General features: G+C 37.1%; 1 protein-coding gene across 1 annotated transcript in view; it reads right to left on the bottom strand.

Moving 5' to 3' along the window:
- Positions 1-21,847, bottom strand: part of man1a2 (mannosidase, alpha, class 1A, member 2) — a 136,497-nt gene that overhangs the window by 11,549 nt on the left and 103,101 nt on the right. The window contains exons 10-12 of the mRNA XM_052148391.1: positions 5,169-5,284; positions 4,854-5,073; positions 3,858-4,030 (exon numbers count right to left, since the gene is read on the bottom strand). Of these exons, the coding sequence (XP_052004351.1) occupies positions 3,858-4,030; positions 4,854-5,073; positions 5,169-5,284 (509 nt within the window). The remainder of the gene's footprint in view (positions 1-3,857; positions 4,031-4,853; positions 5,074-5,168; positions 5,285-21,847) is intronic.

Here is a 21,847-nt window from a genome sequence, read left to right as displayed (position 1 = left end):
CCAAAAAGTCAGGAGAACTTAATGTTGTCACAGAAAATATGGATACAGTCTTCTAGACTGTGCCGCCCCTTCGATTAAAGAATGTTAAAGAGAAAAATCCTGCACCATGGTACAATGATCACAATCATGCTCTCAAGTGAGCAGCTTGGAAAATGGAGTGGAAGTGGAAGAATACAAAACTAGAGGTATTTCGATGTGCATGGAATGATGTGTCTCTAACTACGGACTCTAAACCAGCCACGTCTGCATATTTGAGCAAACTCATAGAAAATAAATCACAACAATCCTAGGTGTTTATTCAGTACTGTGGCTAAATTGGTTAGGAATAAAACTTCTATTGAACCAGATATTCCATCACAGCACAGTAGTAATAACTTTATGAATTTCTTTACTGATAAAATAGAAATCAGAAACAAAATTGGAATTACGCATCCGTTTGCCACAGCACCCCAGAAGACTGAAATTATTCCCTACAAGTAACTTCAATACTTTGCTGTTATAGGTCAGGAGTTAACAAAAACATCAAAATCAGCAACATTTATGTTAGACTCAATAAAAACTAAATTCCTAAAAGATATATATCCTGTAATCTCAGAACCATTATTAATATTTTTAAATCCTCATTATCCTTGGGGCATGTCCCAAGGAACTTTAAACTGGCAGTTATCAAACTGCTTATCAAGAAACCTCAGCTTAATCCAGGAGAATTGGCTAATTATACAGTATATTGCATTCAAATCTCCCATTTATGTAAAAAATACTAGAAAAGGTAGTGTCCTCCCAACTATGTTTATTTTTACAGAGATATGGTATATATGAAGAATTTAATTCAGGATTTAGGCCCCATCACAGTACAGAGACTGCGCTTATCAGAATTACAAATGACTTGCTCTTATTATCTGATTGTGGCTGCATTTTTCTTCTTGTGCTCCTAGATCTTAGTACTGCCTTCAACACCATTCTGTAGATAATGACATTCTCTTGGATAGGCTAGAGAATTATGTTGGCATTTGTGGACAGGCATTAGCTTTGTTTAGGTCATATTACTGACTGCTACCACTTTGTGTAAATTAGGAATTTTCAGATCAAATTAAATTTATGTATGGAGTGTCAAAGGGATCAGTTTTAGGACTCTTGCTTTTCTCACTATATATGTTCCCCCAGGGAGACATTATCAGGAACCATGGAAATAGTTTTCACAAAAAATAAGATGCTAAAATATAATCTGACTCTTGATGGATGTACTATAATGTCAACTAATTGTAGGTGTTATATTTGATAATATAAATTTTGAAAAAACAATATTTGTAGAACTGCATTCTTCCACCTCAGAAATATTGCAAAGTTACGACACATGCTCTCTGTTGCTGATACTGAAAAACAAACTCATGCGTTCATGACCTCAAGACAAGACTATAGTAATGCATTACTAGGTGGATGTCCTGCAGGTTTAATAAATAAACTTCAGTTGTTTCGAAATGCAACAGCTAGAGCCACTAGAACCAAGAAATATGATCATATTAGCCCAATGTTTTCTGCATTACATTGGCTACCTGTTGAGTTTTGTATTCATTTAAAAATTCTGTAATTACTTAAACTTTGAATGTTCTAGCTCCAAAGTACTTAAGTGACCGTCTATCATGCTTTAATCAATCATGCTCACTACGATTGCAAAACTCTGGCCTGTTAATACCAAGAATATAAAAATCCACAAAAGAATGGGGATCATTTTCATATTTGGCTCCTCTAAACTATGGAATAGTCTTCCTTACAGTGTTCAGAACTCAGACACACTCACTTGTTTAAGTCTAGACCAGGGGTAGCCAACCTTTTTGACATGGAATAATAAAAAAAAATAATGGCTGTGCCGATGTCCACACATTTCCTAATTACATGACGTGTTGTTCTGAAAACAAATGAAACATGGAATGTAGGGTGTCAGTCATCAGTGCAGCCTGACCAAAGGAAAGCGGGTGTGTTTTAACTTTGCAAGATTAACCGAAGCGCGAATGGCTTGAAAGCGCTGCACGAGTCAGTTGGGTACTGCAGTCTCGTCATATTTTAACTTCGTTTAGCCTCCCATTCAGCTGATGAAAAGACACATCAAGATGCAAACTGGAATGCAGGTGCAGAATTTCATATAAATAAAATAGTCTACTCTCGCCGTTGCTGGCATGCCAGTGATTACCCCTCCATGTGCCAATACTGGCACCCATGCCATATGTTGCCAACCCCTGATCTAGACTAAAGACTTCAGCCAGGCATACACCTACTCAATTCATTATGCTGCTTTAGTTAGGTTTGCCGGAAATGAAAACACTTATCTTATTCTTAAACCCTGCTTTAAAGTTAATTGCATCTATGCTAATTTTTGTTCTATTTCTTTCCCTGTTTAAACCTTGGGATTATATCCCGAGGTTACCAGAGCCTGCCAGATCCATCTCCGGTGCTGCCTGATGTCCAACTCCCACTGTGTCGCTGAGTGATGACGACCAACTGCAGCATGTGCCAGCCAGACTTCACATCAGTCACGTCAGAGGATCAAATGGTGCAAACTCAAAGACATGGGATTCTTCATGAGCTACTGTCTGTAGCATGGGCTCAGGACATCAGCGAGTGAATTATTATTATATTATTAATAAATATACAGTATATATTATTATAATAATTAATATCATGCAGAACTATTTGATTTCTCAATTTCTTAGCATTTAATTAACTTATTTTCATGTAAAATAAATAAAATTTTTAGCAAAATAAATCATTTATGGCATGTTTAATTATGCAACAATCTAGGATGACCATCTTGTCCACTTTTATTGGACCTGAACAAAGCGAACAAATATTTGTAGAGCAACCTCTTTACGTGACCTGTAAAGCTGGTACTTGCATGTCAATGGCAAAAAAATCAGAAAATACAACGAGCATGAACCCAGGTGAGGCGAGAAACAAGCCCTGCGTCTTTATTCACATATTATCCACACTAAATATTATGTAAAAAATAAAAAATAAAAAAAAAAGTCAGCCCAAGGACAGTTTGTCATAAAAATCTGATCTTTAAGGAAGTAGGCAACACCTGGCCACAGCAGGACTGAAAAGTGTGAAGTGTATATAAAAATGATATTTTTTTTTTTATTGCGTCTGATCTTTTTTGTTTTTATTTTATACTGTTGTATTTTATTTATGGCCATAATTTACTGTAAATGTTACTATTCATTAAATGTATTCAATATATTTAATTAAACACATTAAATGTATTTAATACATTCATTAATAAATGTCATATGTACATTTTGTTATTAATATTATTGGTTTGATAGTAACATAAAAAATGATTGCTTCATTTTTTGATAGTAACTTGTAGTGTAGCTAACTACTTTTTCAAAACAGTAGCTTGACTGTGGCTTAACTACTTAAAATTATGAGTAGCTTGTTGCTTGTCAAACTACAGTTTCAAAGTAGCTTCCCCAACACTGTCTGTCAGCATGCAAAATCCCTCTTCAAAAGGTGCACTGCAAAAACAAATACTACAACTAATAAAAAAAACAAAAAATCTAATCAACATCTAAACTAGTCAACCTCACTAATTTACTAGTCAGTTGCTGGATGACTAGTCGATCATCCTGCCCATCCTTACTAGCAACCAACCAAAACACCCTAGCAACCACATAGCAACAGGTTAAAAACACTCAGAGCACATTGGCAACTGCATAAAAATGGTGTTACAACCACCCACCTTAGAAATGTAGCGCTGCCTTTTGCATGGGCAAGCACCACTCGCATTTTCTATGTAAAAGTAAAAATCAAGTTTGCCATTCAGATGTACGTATGAAAGAGAGGTGAAGAGAATGCCTGACCTGTGCTGCCTCCCAGCCCCATTGCCTGTACTTGGGGTCATGGGTGAACCTCCACATGTACCAGTAAGTCTCAATGACCTCTGGTCTGAGGATGTAGTACTTTTCATTCTGTCTCACAGCAACTGCCTCCAAACCGCTGTCAAACTTAAAGGCCTCTGGACCGAGCTTAAGCACTGCAAAAAAGAAAAAAAGCATGTACTGTAAACATAAAAATACAAATTAAATAATTTCTTTCAACAATGTAGAAATTTATATTTATGAAAAATATTTATTTGATAATTTTTTGTCATACTTTATGAGCTTGCTGAATGCAGTTAAAACAACAACAGAAAGGATCCCAAAGACGTTAATTCTTGGGAGTCATAAAAAAAATTAAATAAACATTTTTAGTAATAGGGAAAAATCATGCAGCTACAGGATTGCATGCAAAAGGCGGGACACTACTATTAATTATTAAAATAAGTTCATAATGAAAAGTATTATTTTCCTACAAACAAGTGAATATGAATTTAAAAGATCTAATAAAAATGATGATTTCATCAATACAGTTGGTTTGATGGGAGGATGGGAACACAGACATTTGATGCATTTGAAACTAGCTACTTTTCATGCTGGTTTTATTTTATTTAGATACAAATTAATCCAACATATATAATCATTGTCAGATAAAAAAAATTGGAATGTGTCTTTAATGCTTTAAAACTGTTATGGGACTCCAAAGTGTACCGTATTTGTTGTGAGTGCTTTATACATTCCATATGATAAACTGAACCTGATAGTACTATAGATGCGAAACTAAGCTCGCTGTGGCTGAGCTGCGATCAATCAACGTCAAATTGTGTGAAAAGAAATGGCACACTCTTAAAATAACCTCTAGTGTTACCATGGCAACACACCCTGCTCCAAATGTTATATGATTCAATTGTCACAAGGCCCAAAGACCTCATGCCTCTCTTACACCCTTCGTCTATCTCTTGCCCTTTCTTATTTACTAACCGGTGCGATCATAGCTTTCATGGCAGGTGTGGGCGATTTCTGCTCCAAGCTGCAAATAGTGTCCAGCCTTATCATCCGGTGACCCATCAGCCCCCAGGGCAAACATGCCCCCAGCAAAACAAGTCAGGTGACCCATTTTACGCTCCAAGTGGCCATTTTTCCACTCCCCGATGAAAGTAAGACCGCCGTTGGACTTACGGATGAGGTGGCGCTCGATAGCCTGGAGGAGAACAAAGAGAGGGGGATGAAAGAGTGAACAGAGAAACACTCGCACAGCACAAAACACACGTTGTCATGGCAACCAACATTCCTCACCTCGATGGCATCGTCGTAGGTCTTGCGCGCTTCTGTGTCAGTTTTGTCGGACATGAGCCAGGCCTTCAACAGATATTCATAGAAACTATCGCCTAAGCCACCCACAGAGGTGTGATCTGCAGGGTCAAAGAAAGACACAAGGTTAAATGAGGTTTGATTCACAGAAACTTAATCATCTTCCTGAACAATACTACATAACTGCAGGTTGACTGGTACACAACATAAGTTGACATTCTATGGAAAATGTCAGAGTTTGAGCAAGTTCATCTGATACTTGTGATTATTATCAAATTGCAAGACATGGAGGCCACAATGAGGGGGGGAGGGCGTCACTACGTAAGATTCTTTGGTTAAAAATGAACAAAACGCTTTACCTTACAAGAATTCACTATGGTAAGCCTAAAAAAAATTATTTGTATTTTGAGCAGTCGGGTCATATTTGGAACGAAACTGCAGGCTTATGTTGTTCATCCTCACATCATGTCTGTAAACACAGAAAAAAAGTTCTGGCATGTTCTGGCTAGGGAATTATGCTGTTCAGTTTAGTCAGTCACACGGTTCAGGATAGCATTGTCCTGATGTCTGTTTATCTGTTAACTGTTTAGCCAAGTTCTCTACTTGCTATAATGTTTGTATATTTTGTCTGGTAGGGTTGTTGAAGCTTATATTGCTTGTCAGGCTCGTATGATTCGAACAATACTCGTGTGTTAACCGATCGCGATGCATCACATTGTCTGGTGAAGATACTGTAACATGTACTAATATTCATGACTTCTGAGTATTTTATAACAATGCTGTAGTTTCCATGTTCCCTAAGAGTGTGTGCCGCTGTTTTCTCATTTCTTTGCCCCAGTCGCAGAAATGCACAAGCTATCACTTAATGTCCTTTCAGAATCAGAATGAGCTTTATTGCCAAGTATGCTTCCAAATACAATGATTTTTCTTTGTGACAGAAGCTTTGAGTGCACAAACAATACAACAAGAAGACAGTGATAATACAGAAATAGAATAAAAATAAAACACAAATATAAATATAAATATATACAGAAATACACAAGACAAAAAATATATATTTAGTATGTACAAATACAAATCTGTTATTTACAAGGCAAGGGAATGTAATGCATAAGAGGTAGGATATGTTAAATAATATAATTGATTAGGCTGTGTATTGCATGTAATTATAGTATAGTTTTTAACTGTTCATGAGAACAGCCTGAGGTGAAAAAAACTGTTCTTGTGCCTGGCGGTTTTGGTGCTCAGTGCTCTGTAGCGTTGGCCAGAAGGCAACAGTTCAAATTGGTAGTGGGCTGGGTGAGTTGGTTTTAGAGTGATTTTATCAGCCCTTTTTTTATCTTGAAGTGTACAGTTCTTGAAGGGAGGGCAGGGGGGCAACAAATAATCCTCTCAGCAGTCCGAACTGTCCTCTGTGGTCTTCTGATGTCTGATTTCATAGCTGAACCAAACCAGACATTTATTAAAGTGCAGAGGACAGACTCGATGAATGCTGAGTAGAACTGGATTAGCAGCACCTCTGGTAGGTTGAACTTCCTCAACTGGCGAAGGAAGTACAACCTCTGCTAAGTCTTTTTACAATGGAGTTAATGTGGGTCTCCCACTTCAGGTCATATGAGATGGTAGTGTCCAGGAACCTGGATGACTCCACTGCTGCCACAGTGCTGTTTAGAATGGTGAGCAGGTCAATGTTGGGGTGTTCCTCGTAAAGTCCACAATCATCTCTACTGTTTTGAGCGTGTTGAGCTCAAGGTTGTTATGATTGCACCAGTGAGCCATCCGTTCAACCTCCATTTTGTATGCAGGAGGAGGTCCCTTCTGTATTTTAGCACATTTTCTGTCTGTTTATAATGTATAATAATCTCAAGTTGTTTAAAATTTACAAATTTCATAGCAGTAATACACATTCATTTGTTAAGTGTGTAACCATCTATCTATTATAACTTCACCTGCTAAACAAATTATTAAACTTATAGTAATTTTTATTATGCACATTATTTTTTATGTTTATTAGTTTATTTCATCCCCATCATTATCAAATCCTCATTTTACAGTGCTATGAAAAATTATCTGCCCCCATCCTGATTTCTTCAATTATTGTGTATATCTCATACAAAATCTAACATGAAAAAGGCAATCAGAGTAAACACAAAATACAGTTTTTAAATTATGTTATTTATTAAAGCAAAAAAGTATTCCAATACCAACTGGGCCTGTGTGAAAACAAATTTGCCCCCTTAGTTACTAAATCCCCAAATCTATGAAACTGCATTCATAATGGAGTTCAGCTGGACTAGACACACCCAGGCCTGTTCAATCAAATAAACACCTAAATATAACTTTTTCAGCAGCATGAAGTTGGCTAAAAGGTCTTAACCTGTAGCACACTATGCCAAGGTCAAAAGAAAGTCCAGAAATGATGAGGAAAAAGGTGACTGAAATACATCAGACTGGGATGGGTTACAAAGCTATTTCATAGGATCTAGGAATCCAAAGAACCACAGTGAGAGCCAGTATCTCCAAATGGAGAAAACTTGGCACAGTAGTGAACCTTCTCAGAAATGGCCGACCTTCCAAAATTCCTCCAAAAGCAGAGTGACGACACATCCAAGAAGTCACAAAAAAGCCAAGGACAACATCCAAGGAACTGCAGGCCTCTCTAGCATCAATAAAGTCAGAAAGACACTGGGCAAAAAATGGCATCCATGAAAGAGTGGCGAGACAAAAACCACTGCTAACCCAGAAGAACATTAAGGCTCATCTGAATTTTGCTCAAACACACCTTGATGATCCTCAAACCTTTTGGGAAAATGTTCTGTGGACTGATGAGTCCAAAGTGGAACTGTTGGAAGACGGGTCCCGTTACATCTGGTGTAAATCAAAACAAAGAATTCCGCAAAAAGAACATCATAACTACGGTCAAGCATGGTTGTGGTAGTGTGATGGTGTGGAGATGCTTTACTGCTTCAGGGCCAGGACAACTTGCAATAATTGACGAAAACATGAATTCTGCTCTCTACTAGAAAATACTAAAGGAGAACGTCGGGTAATAAGTCTGCGAGTTGAAGCTCAATTGCAACCGAATTATGCAGCAAGACAATGATCCAAAGCATAGGAGTAAGTCCAACTCTGAATAGCTCAAAAGAAGCTAAATTTAAGTTGTGTAGTGGCCTAGTTCATGCTTGAAAACCCTAAAATGTGGCTGAACCAAATCAGTTCTGCAAAGAAGAATGGGAAAAAATTCAACTACAGCATTGTGAAAGACTGATCTCCAGTTATTGGAAGCATTTGGTTGCAGTTGTTGCTGCTAAAGGTGGCACAACTAACTAAGGTGCACTTCGTTTTTCACATTGGTGATTCAGGTGTTGGAAAACCTTTTTTGCTTCAATAAAAAAAATATATATATATTTTAGAACTGTAATTTGTGTTTACTCAAGTTGCCTTTGTTTTATGTTATATCTCGTTTGAAGATCTAAAACAATTTAGATAGAAAAATACACAAAAATATAAGAAATCACAAAGAATAGAAAGAAAGGTTTTTAGTTTACAGTGTTATTGTGTGCAATGCATCAATGCAATATTGTAGTATTTCGATTTTACTTGTATTATCAACTGTGTCTGTACAATATAATATAAAATAATAAAGTCTTCCATTGAACTCAAATCAGCCATAAGAAGTTTCACATCTTAAATTGATAAGTTTAGTACAATACAAACATTTTAAGTAGATAAAACACTTCAATAATCATATTAATATATGATGATAACTGGTGGTGGATTGATATCGATATAAAAGGCTTTGAGTGCAGTGTCAGAAAAGTACTATAAGTGTAAAATGTATTAATTCATTGCAATTATGAGTATTGTTTATCTTAATCAAAGCAAGTAATATGGGAGTCATGAGACGCTATGTGAAGGTTGGTCACTTAGGAGCGAGCCCCGCATAACTTTTCTACAATTATCCTTTTAAGCAATATTAACCTATGAGAACTGTAATAGTTTTGTTTGCTAACTGTGCTGGAATGGCAGGATGTCGAAAAACAGCAGCTTGTGGGGACATTAAAAAAAAAAAACACGTTCCCACGTGTCAGATGCCTCGCAGGATAAGGACGGCGGAGGTCCAGTCAATAGTGGCAGCTGATCCAGTTAGATGTAAAAATATAGTCAAAAATTTGGGCTTAACGATTAAGCAGAGTAATTACATCTATTATACATATAGATCAAGTTGGGTTGGGTTTATTCGTGTTCGTAGTTCATCTGATAAAATTAGACATTTTATAAATATCAGACCCCGATTGCTGCCATCTTACTTGATGGCGAGCAGGCGTTTGATAAGGTGGAATGGGACTATCTTTTTAAGATTTTGGAAATTTACGGAACACTTTTATTGGGTGGATTATGTTACTTTATAAACAACCTTTAGCAGCAGTGTAAACTAATGGTTTAGATTCAGATAAATTTTCTCTAGGTAAGGGAACCTGGAAAGGCTGTCCTCTCTACCCTTTATTGTTCCATCTTGCCCTGGAAACATTAGCAGCCACAATAAGAAAAGAGGATGCTTTTCCTGTTGTTGTAGCAGTATGTTTGGTGCATAAACTTCTACTGTACATAGATTATATTTTATTATTCGTCTCCGACTCCAGTAGATCTATGCCTAGCCTCCATAAAATTATTACCTCTCCAAATTTTCAGCATACAGACCATACAATTAATTGGTCTAAACCGGAAGCTCTTGCACTGAAAGCATATTGAATTGCCACAGCTTTCCAATCTGGTGCCTTGCAATGGCCCAATCAAGGCATTTAGTATTTAGGCATTTTATTTGCATCAAATTTGAGAGATTTAGTTAATTTTGACCCATTAATGAAAAGTTTCTCGTGTGGTTTGGATAGGTGGGCTTCACTACGTTTATCTAAGGCAGGGAAGGTCAATGTTATAAAAATGAATTATATCCCCAAATTAAATAATCTTCTACAGTCTCTCCCTATAGAAGTTCCTCTTCATTATTTTAAACAATTTGATGGAATATCTATGTCCTTTATTTGGAATGGTAAATGACCTTGGTTGCATTTCAGTACCTTACATAGACCAATTGACAAATTGCCTTGATTGATTGGGGTCCACCTGTGGTAAACTAAGTTGATTGGACATGATTTGGAAAAGCACACACCTGTCTATATAAGGTCCCACAGTTACGAGTGCATGTCTGAGCACAAACCAAGCCATGGGGTCCAAGGAATTGTCTGTAGACCTCTGAGACAGGATCGAGGCACAGATCTGGGGAAGGGTACAGAAACATTTCTGCAGCATTGAAATTCCCAATGAGCACAGTGGCCTCCATCATCTGTAAATGGAAGAAGTTTGGAACCACCAGGACTCTTACTACAGCTGGCCACCCGGCCAAACTGGGCGATCTGGGGAGAAGGGCCTTAGCCAGTGAGGTGACCAAGAACCCGATGGTCACTCTGACAGAGCTCCAGCATTTCTCTGTGGAGAGAGGAGAACCTTCCAGAAGAACAACCATCTCTGCAGCACTCCACCAATCAGGCCTGTATGGTAGAGTGGCCAGACGGAAGCCACTTCTCAGTAAAAGGTACATGACAGCCGGCCTGGAGTTTGCCAAAAGGCACCTGAAGGACTCTCAGACTATGAGAAACAAAATTCTCTGGTCTGATGAAACAAAGATTTAACTCTTTGGCCTGAATGGCAAGCGGCATGTCTGGGGGAAATGAGGCACCGCTCATCACCTGGCCAAAACCATCCATACAGCGAAGCATGGTGGTGGCAGCATCATGCTGTGGGGATGTTTTTCAGTGGCAGGAACTGGGAGACTAGTCAGGATTGAGGGAAAGATGAATGCAGCAATGTACAGAGACATCCTTGATGAAAACCTACTCCGGAGCGCTTTGGACCTCAGACCGGGGCGAAGGTTCATCTTCCAACAGGACAATGATCCTTAGCACACAGCCAAGATAACAAAGGAGTGGCTAAGGGACAACTCTGTGAATGTCCTTGAGTGGCCCAGCCAGAGCCCAGACTTGAACATCTCTGGAGAGATCTGAAAATGGCTGTGCACAGACACGCCCCATCCAACCTGATGGAGCTTGAGAGGTCCTGCAAAGAAGAATGGGAGAAACTGCCCAAAAATGGGTGTGCCAAGCTTTTAGCATCATACTCAAAAAGACTTGAGGCTGTAATTGGTGCCAAATGTGCTTCAACAAAGTATTGAGCAAATGCTGTGAATACTTCTGTACATGTGATTTGTTTTGTTTTGTTTTTTATTTTTAATACATTTTCAAAGATTTCAAACAAACTTCTTTCATGTTGTCATTATGGGGTGTTGTTTGTAGAATTTTGAGGAAAATAATGAATTTAATCAATTTTGGAATAAGGCTGTAACATCACAAAATGTTGAAAAATTGAAGCGCTGTGAATACTTTCCAGATGCACAATATAATTATATATATCTAGATCTATCTATCTCTCTCTCTCTCTCCATATATATATATATATATATATATATATATATATATATATATATATATATATATATATAATTTATTTATTTATTTAAAGATCTATTCACTTAAGGGTAAAACTTTATTTAAAAGGAAAAATTACTGGGATCACCTTTAATATACAGTTATGAGGAACACGTTTTTTTGATTTGTTAGATCTCAGTGGGTGAGAAAAACCAAATGACTAACAAAATCTACTGTAGCTCATTTCTTGCTGTGGTCATGACTGGTAAAGTCAAACACTAACATTGAAGAGATTTAAGCTTTTATCAGATTCTGCTTTATTGCTTCATATCTGTTAAGGTGGGCTAGTGGAAGAAAATACTTCATGCCCCTTTACTGACATATAATAATAATTTGGCGTAGTCTAGTCTGAGGTTAATAAATCCTTTCAAGTTTTTAAACTAGCCTAATTTGACTCATAGTTTTAAACTCTTAATATTGTTATCACTTCAGCTGGAGCAAATAAAGGCCAGCTATAATTCTTATTAATTATTCTATCTGCTCAGTTTTGTTTACTCTCCGTTTAAAGCTCAGTCTTTTAATGTGCCTGAATGCCGCTATAAAAGTGTATTCAGGCTTGACATTGACCCTCATTACAATAAAAATGCACTGAAGTGAGCATGTTTTTGCTCATGTTCATTCAGCGTGGGCACACACCAGAACACACACAATCACTTATAAACACAGCCATTGAGTGTGTGTTCTACTTTGACAATGTGTGAGCTAATGATGCTGCAGAGTGAGTGTGTGTTTGAAAGGCGGGGAGTCATTTGTGTTGGTAATGGCTCATAATAGGTACCTAAAACAGACCATGTAAACAATCTGCGTTGACGGAGCAGCAGAAATTAAGACAGAAATGTTGAAGACATTGACAGAAGCAAGGCATATAAAAAAGGAGAACTACCTTGGAACTGTGTCTTGATGGTTATCACATGTACTCCGCTGTAGTGCTCATTCAAAAACATTTAAGGTTCTGCACAATTTCTAGGTCCAGGGTTTCCACCCTTTTTTACCAATTAATTTCCATGATTATTCCATGAACTTTACAGGCCTTTGTGATAAATGTATATGTATTATTTAATAATGTAGATTCAGACCGATCTGTAATCATCACGCTAGAGAAATATAGATTTAATATAGATATTTCCATGACTTCTCCAGGCCTAGAAAAACAATTTTTAAATTCCCTGGGATTTCTAGGTCTTCCATAACCACGGGAATCCTGTAGGTCACTAAACAAACAGTAAATTAACGATGTTAACAAAAGGCACTCACTGGTCATGAAATGAACATGCAGGAGGTAAGGGAATGTATACTGTATACTAGCTGTATATATATCACAGAGTGAGGGAGGAGCCATTAGCACTGTCACAGCTCATGGTTGCAAAGGCTTGTAAGCCGTTCTGCCTGCTGGGAGAGTGCAACAGTTCAGGAGATGAGCTGCCAAAACCTATTATAGGTCTTTATAGGAGATTGGGGGTGGAGAACAGATGTGGAGGGGATGGTTTTACACAAGAGATGTGTGAACAAGCAAGTGACAGCTCAAAATCGCTGGTTCATAAACAGACCGAGAGCTAAAGAAATCAGTGAGGCAGCAACGAAGCAGAAGGCAGAGGCACTTTATGACAGATCCCTTAACATTGTCTCAGTGTCTCTTTAAAGATGTATTTTATGCTAATGAATATGAGGTGTCAGCCTGGTGGTGGCAAAATGGAGACAATGTTATGAATTATTCAAAAGAATAGAGGGGAGAAAAGAAGAGAGGAATAAAGAGAGAGAGAAATTGTGTTTTTAATGCATTGCTTTGTAGTTGGTATGGTGTTCTGGGTGGTCGCTAGGGCATTGCTTGGTGATTGCTTACTGACCCAAGCAAAAAGAGTTCACCCCCAAGTCTCTATGATATTCCAGTCCCTAGGTATGTCTAGGGATAGTTTTTAGGTCTATGGGAGTTTTACTGCCTGCCAGGTTACATGCCACAGTTTTACTTTGACTTATGGGTGATGCTTGCCTTTGCACAGGGTTTCTCAAAGTCTGGGGCGCCTTCTAGGGCTGGGTGATTTGTCAAGTCAAGTCAAGTGGTTTTTATTGTCGTTCAACCATATACAGTTAGTACAGTACACAGTGAAATGAGACAACGTACCTCCAGGACCATGGTGCTACATAAAACAACATAGGACAAACACAAAACCACATGAGACTACACAGACTAAATAACATACCAATATAAAGTGCACATGCAAACGTGTGCAAAGAGTACGGGACAGTACAATAAATTACTAAAAATTAACAGCCTTTTAACAGAAAATTAACAGAGACAAAATTAACAGCCAAAAATATTTTATCAAAAATCGCCTTTAAAAAAATATTGTGATTATATCGTCAATCCCCCTGCTGAGGGACGGTGAATTGATTTTGCTTTAAAAATTAAAGGATTTTTTGTAGACATGATCTAAAATATAAGAACTAATAAACGGACTGTACATCTATCCCTCAGACCCTAATTTTTATTCACATAAAAAGAACCCTTTCGTGCAGTTGGAAATCGTGTAACAATGTTAAAATTGACAAAACAATTGACAAAAACAAATTGACCCAAATTGATTGTGGATTGGTAGGTAGATATGGGTGGGTCAGGTTTTGCTTGAACCACACACACATTCCCATTTTCTCCATTTGATTTTGTATTAAGCTTATAATATTGTGACAACTAATGTAAGTTTGTATGTGTGAGTGTCAAGTTTTGCTTGAACCACGCAGGCACGCACTGTTTTTACAGCATAATGATATTGTGACAATTAATGTACGTATACAAGGGATGGAATTATAAACTCTTAATGTGATAGTACCATTTTAGCACTTGTTATACAAATTAAAACTCGTGTAAAGAGTTGTAAAATGAAACGCATTATTTCAAACATTGACAGCTCATATCATTATTATGCAGTATATACAATTTCAATAAAAAAAATGTTTTATAGAATACAGAATTTTTAAACTTTTTTAAAAGTAGCCACAAGGAAAAAAAAAAAATTCTGCCTTAGTCATTTGTCATTGCTATCATATTGAATTAAGCTCTGTGACCGGAGGACGCTGAGAGGATGACTGCACCGGCTCGGCCTTCTTTCAGTCGAAGACGGAGCAACTTTCGGCTCTTAAGTTTATTCCGTACACTGTCAAGTGCTTCATCAGATTTGTCATGTTGCCGGTCTTGGCATCAATTATCTTGTCGCAAATATTGCATTGCATGCTGTTGGCATCAAGCCTGGTGAAATGTAGCCACACTTGATCTTTTCCACATCTTTTACATCTATGGGGGTTGAGACGCATACACACTACAACCTCACATGTGAGCAGCGTCTCTGGGCGTAACCGGCATAACTAGTGTTTTTCCTTGATGGCTAAACACAGCCAAACACTGGCACTTTTAGATTTGGGCACATCTAGCATGTTACATGCTTATCACTGACGTTGACGAGATTAACCCCTTAGGCATCGAAATTTGGTACCGAATGAAATTTTTCGATACTCCATTGTTAAGAGGCAAATCGGTCAGTGCATCTAAATGTATCAAACTCGATACCCAGCCCTATCCCTAATGTATAAATGTTTGTTTGCACGTTTGTGCTATGGGTGGGTGGGTGTGGGTAAAGTTTTGGGTGTGTGGGTCAGTACAGAAAAAAAACATTTTGTCCCATCATGGTTGATATATTATAATGATATTTGTTTCTATTGTTTTCAAACAGTTCTAGACTCTGGTGTTATTTTGATAAAGTTTTGACACTGCTTTACTAAGTTTTAAGCTTTCTGATTAGTCCTTATATAAGAGACGTGTGGAACGATTCATTTTACTGATGTTTAAATGAAAACTTTGTGGAGTCGACTAGTCTAAAAAGTAAGAAATCTTAAAAAAAAAAAGTGTCAAAAAAGTTAATTGAATCCATTCCAAATCGGATTCTAAATTCTGTTGAAAAGAGGCATTTATCTGCGACATGCATGCCTTGCATTATGGTGATCATCGTACATTAAATATAGAATATGACGCACATTCACTGAATAAACATTAGCAAATACAGGCATATTTATCGAAAACAATTTAATGAATAGTGCAGGACCAATAGAGCAACCCTAATAACCTGTTCTAAAAACAATCAGGACATTATTTAAAATAATTCACAGGTAAGCTAAATCTATGAGAGAAAAATGTGGTGAAAATGTTTTTCATGATGTGCATTTGCCATTGATCTAATATGACAGCTGTTTGATTAAGAACATTAACCAATAACAATTACAATGTAAAAAAATAACTATAGGATAGAAAAAAATAGGACTGTGAGAAATGTACAATAACCTAATGAATTGTTCTTAACATGACGTGCACATAGAACAAAAGATAGTTTATTCAGTTAAGCAGTCGGCGCATCTTTGAAAATAGACTTCTTAATCAGCAGGGTAAAAAAATGGCATACCTTGGCTAAAAACTGCCATTTTCTAGGCTACTAAAAAGCATACATTTTTGATGAGCAAAATTAATGTCAACACCGTCTTGTGAAAGATGGGACTTGACTCACCTGAGGTGACAATCCTGCACTTAAAAAAGCCAGCTTGGTGGGAAAATAACGTACAAGCACGCACAGATATAAAGACTGTAAAAACATCCATAGCGACTTTCAAGCCGCACCACCAGCGAAGTGATTTCATAGCTACATTGCAGAGTTTGCTTGTCTAGCGAGAGAGAGAGAGAGAAGCACGTGCAGCCTGAGTTGAAATGAAACTTTGTATTCATTCAACCAGATGTCCTTTTTTAAAATAGTATTTGGATTATTAATTATACTTAAAATGTGTAACATAAACATGACAATTATGTAAGCTCAGCCTTTGTAAAAATATAAAGCCAAACGTAAATGTGCAAAAATGTAAAATTTAATAGGGGAAATATTAACTGACTAGCAGAATGTTAAGATCATACCAGCAAGTTTAACAAGGTGAAAGCAACAGAGAGAGAGGGGAACAAGTAACACAGGGACAAGATAATAAATAAATAGAGAGAGAGAGAGACATACCCAGTAGAGTTAAGTGTAAATGGAACAGAAAGAAGGGAGCTAGAATTCATTACAAAAGAAAAAAAAACACTGTTAGTGATTAAGATGATTAATCAGACCAGACCAGAGCAGAGACGTTTCAGACTCATAAACTCCTAAAAATCCCAGTCAGACTTCTATAATGCCTGTGGGCCTTTATTACACGGCCTATTTCCGCATTGTTGGCAGTCATCAGATGCCTTGTTTTTCACCAGTGCCAATCAAAAACAACTCCCTAATGGTCTCCAACTCTCAAATAAATGCTCCCAAAGTCTTTGAATAAAAAAAAGGGCTGATGTGTGTAAGAATAAGAGCTCCAGACAGGAAAGCTCTGCAAAGAGTCTTCACTGTCAGTGAGCAGACAGGTCATGAACAGAGAATGACTCAATAGATTTGGATTTAAGTGACCCTAGAGCTGATATCGAAGAGGAAGGGTGAGATAGAACAAAGCCAGAGAGTAAACAAAAACCAGTGGTTTTGAAAATAAATATATAAATAACTGAATCAACAAATCATAAAAGCTAAAATCTTTTTTATTTTTTTTTTGAACCATTGGGAAACTGAAAATCAAAGTGAATTGGAATGTTCTCCGGACCTAATAAAAAAGTAAAACACTTTCTCCTTCAATGTAATAAAAGTAGGGGTGTGCAGCGAAGCCATTATCAGTATCTGTTGCAATGGCACAATGATCTGCATCTGTATTCATATAATCAGATGTGCCCATGGCTTAAGCAGGACGTAAAGAAAAACACATTTTTAAAATGTAACTATTTGATTAATAGGCCATTCAAGGACTGTTTGTTAGTAACGTCATTGTTCCATGAACATTTCCTGCTTGTCAAAACAGAGACAATTTAGCAGAGGTGGGCCACTTCTATTAAAATGAATGGGAAATATTGGAACTCCCAACGGTAGCCAACGGTCAATGGATGTGGAAAGAAAATTCTGCCTTACAGGTAAAATAGCCAATCACCTTTTAGATACAGAAATTGCCTGTCAATCAACTCGAGAATGTGCAGCCACATTAGCTATACAAAACTACAAAAATTGCGTTTTTATTTTATTTTTTTGCATAATCTGAGTTAAAGACAAAGTTTATTATACCAGTTGTGACAGAATGACACGTCCCTCTTGTTGAGCATCATTGCCACAATGACTATTCCCCATTTTCCCACGATTTAGATGCTATGCCAGGGATTGGAACAAGCGCCAGGGCAGATGGGCCAGGATGCCAGCCCGCTATTTCCCTCAAGTGCCGAAGCCCAGGGAAGCCGGGCCGCTCGAGTGAAGCTGCTGCCCCACGTGCCTTGGACCAAGGAAGGGAACGCATCGCAGGACCCAGCCTACAATCACCTGGACCTTCCCTTGTCTTCACAACTCTTCCTTCACATAGCCCTTTCCACACCGAAGGCCCCAGATTCCCCTTAGCTTCAGACATTTTAAATAAATACTTCCGAGGCCTGACGCCACACCCACAGTTTTGCCAGATTTTTCTGCTCATTTGAAATATGTTCTTTTATCATACTCTTGACCAACCGTTTTGGAGATTTTTGTCTTTCCCCATTCAAGTAAATAGGAGCTGCACTTTCATGACACTTGTTTACATAGAAACAGCTGCCCAGACCGCCCAAGAGCGTTTCAAAGACAGCCACTGAGTGGACTGACTTACCTTGAAAAAGAGACTTTGTTGAAAGTATCCAGAAATAAGTTTGGACCTTTCTAATTCCTTTGTTTTTGATTACATTCTTGAAATGGTCTATAGTTTCCATTTTGAAAATTTGCCTTGTATAATTCTTAACATAATTAATTGTATTATTATTACTGTAAGAAATTATTACTTTCTTTTTTGCATGCAGAACTGTGGATTACCTGTTCACTCTGAAGAACACACAGATCAAGCAGGTTATTAATTTCAATCAATCAGCCTTTTGCGGTTTAATAATCACAAATCACGATTTGTATGGTATTTTGGATACATTGTGCAGCCCTGAAGGATTGTGAAATTAGTCTAATGATGCACTCTTTAATCATGTGACCAAATAAATAAATAAAATGCATTAAAAAAGACCTTTCAAACTGTGGGAAATGTGTAGGTTATAGGATTTATCTTAATATTACTCTTGACAAGGTCCGATTTCTGAGACGTGCACAATAAACGTAGCCACCTGATATGAATTTGAGATCACACCATGCACATTATTAATTAAATTAATAACGTTCACACTTTAGTCATATTGGCTTTACAGTCCAACCACTGCACAGTTCTTTTAAAAATGTTTATTAAAAAAAATAAATCACTATATCCCTTTACTTAATTACTTGTTATATACTTGTTGATTTGATGATTTTTCTATTAAGAATTTGCTTTGACATCATTCTATCCTTTCTGAATAAGGTATTCACTAACACATTCAAGTAACATATTTAGAGAAATACACTGATAAACTCCTCGATTCCAGATTTTTCTAGTTTATCAGATGATCAAATGTTTATTTTCAAAATTCATTTTATTTTCAGCTGTGCATCCTCAGAGAACAATCACTGCTTTGATCACCATTTTCAAGAGTTGCCTGTACAACAGAACAATATAGTATTTTTAATGTTATTGTATTGTTATGCAATAACAACATTATTACTGTTATTGTACTGTATTATAGTGTATTGTACACTTTGTTTTATCAACATTACTGGCACATTTATTTTGAATTCTTATTTTGTGTGTTTTGTTGCTTTGGCAAAATTGTGTGTGTGTGAGAGAGAGAGAGAGAGAGAGAGAGAGAGAGAGAGAGAGAGGTAAGGGTGGATGCATTGTGGGAGGGGAATAATGCTCTCCTTTAATGGCCTATCACTCATGCTGAGTTTTCATTTAGAAAATAGATCTCCAGTGCACCTTAGTTACATTCTACCCCTTTGTAAAAACACTCAACTGGAATTTTGTTGTGAATTGTGTGCACGCTCAGAGTGGGTTGAACAGGTTTATCCTTTAGACGCAGGGCACTAATTAAACACACATTTTTCTCAGTAATTAAGAGTTGGGCAAAACACAGTGTTTTCACTACACATAATTACTAATTAATGCATATATAAAGAAAGAAACTTCACATCTTATCTCTATTAAAGCTCAATGATCATTGAGGAGATGGAGATTAGCTGTCATACTGTTGTCATTCACATTTATATAGTAATAAACCCCCACAGAGAGGTTTTTGTTTTAATGAAAATCATCTGCCTGTATTAACGCTGCACAGAGAGAATAGCTCAGATTTTTGGGATCCTCCATTTCACTTGTATTGCTACTTACAGTTATTTCTGCATCCATCTGTGCTGTTTTTAAATTGTTTTTCAATGTAAAAACATACGCTAGACATAAATCTTTTGCCATTGATGAATTTTAGACGGTGTCAAGTAAAAAAAAAAAAAACTTCAACTGCTTCGAGACACCTGCATTCTGTTATATTCGCTGCTTTTTGGCTAGATTTGTTTTGCACAAGAACACATTCTGTTGAAACAGCCACCAAGACGACGCGTTTTGACCAAAATCTAAAGCAGCATCAAATGTATCTTTCATCGATAAAGCAGGATTTAGTGACAATTTCCATACACGACGGTGGACAGACTCTGAAGCTGAAATGCGGACTTAAAATATAAATCAAATTTTGTTTTTACATTGTAGAGACATATGAATAAAGAATGTTTCAGAATCCACCGTTTCACCTAATATTTGTGTGTTGTAATTTTATTTTGCTGCCTCAGAAAGTAGACCGTGGACAGCGATTCAGATCACTAGTAAGTTTTGGAACAAAGTTCATGTGTTTGCTGAACATCTGGCAAAAGGAGAATCCATACAAAAGGAAGGAATTCACCAAGAATGAATTCCGCCTGGTAAAATTGTTTTATTTCTTTGTTTGAGCTGGTTTAGCACCCCATTCACTAAAAATATTATGCAGATCAGGCAGCAGCACAATCGCGGCCAAAAAAATCACGGTACTTGGACAGTGAAATGATTTGCAGGACAGTTCAGAGCACTATATTGCAAAGAATGCAGCAAACAATGGCAATCTGGCTCACATTGGTGGGACTGTACCACGTTACTCCTCTACTGTAATCCATAAACCTGAACCATCTGCCGAAAGTATGCTTCACTACACTGCACATGTGGATATATGCCAGGTTATCACACTCTTCTCCATCACTTGATCATTAATAGATGAATTACTCATGCCATGATTTACAGACAATGTATAAAAGCATCTCTTTTAAATAAAATGTTGTTTACCGCCTGCTTTCCTTGGGTGGTAATTGCATAATGTTTATTTCACAAGGTAAACTTTTAGTACACGTTTGAGTTTTGTGAAAAAAAGGATATATATATATATATATATATATATATATATATAATTAATTTTACAAAATTAGCGCTTTAAAAAAAATTTAAGCATTTAATCGCAATGCTTTCCTAAGAGATTCAAGCTTGTAATTCCACCCGTTTACTCCAGAGGGCAGTAAGTGAAATTTCAGCTGTGTGAGCAACACAGTTTATTACAGTGAACAAAACACCAACTCTTTACCAACATAAACGTGCGAACCAAGGGATCTCAAGATGTGTTTAAAGATTGAGTATTAAACTATATTTAACTTGACACAGTGACGTAAACAATTTACTTTTATGACGCAACACACCCGAGACGCTACACAAGCATGTCTGAAGCAGGTCCAGGCCCGGACTGGCCATCGGGAGCACCGGGACAATTCCCGCTTGCCTGGCAACTAAGTTGGCCTGCTGCCAGCCAGCGGTTTTTTTAAATTTATTTTTATTATTTTTTTATTATTAATATTTTATATTACTACTTTTACCAGTGATAATTTTTGAATTCGTCATTCAATAAAAGTATTATTAATATTAATAACAATAAAAAAAATAAAATCATGAATCTGTTAGTCTTGACTGGCAAGGCTTGACTTTACGCCTCAGACAAACGGTTAAACAGAAAATGCGAGCAGCACCCGTCTAACGTTACATTCGTGGAGAAATCAAAACAAATGAGTGCACACAGAAAACTCACAG

The sequence above is a fragment of the Xyrauchen texanus genome, chromosome 18 (assembly GCF_025860055.1).
Source record: "Xyrauchen texanus isolate HMW12.3.18 chromosome 18, RBS_HiC_50CHRs, whole genome shotgun sequence".
NCBI lineage: Eukaryota > Metazoa > Chordata > Actinopteri > Cypriniformes > Catostomidae > Xyrauchen > Xyrauchen texanus.
The sequence above is the reverse complement of the archived record's forward strand: the minus strand, read 5'-3'. Positions and strand labels throughout refer to the sequence as shown.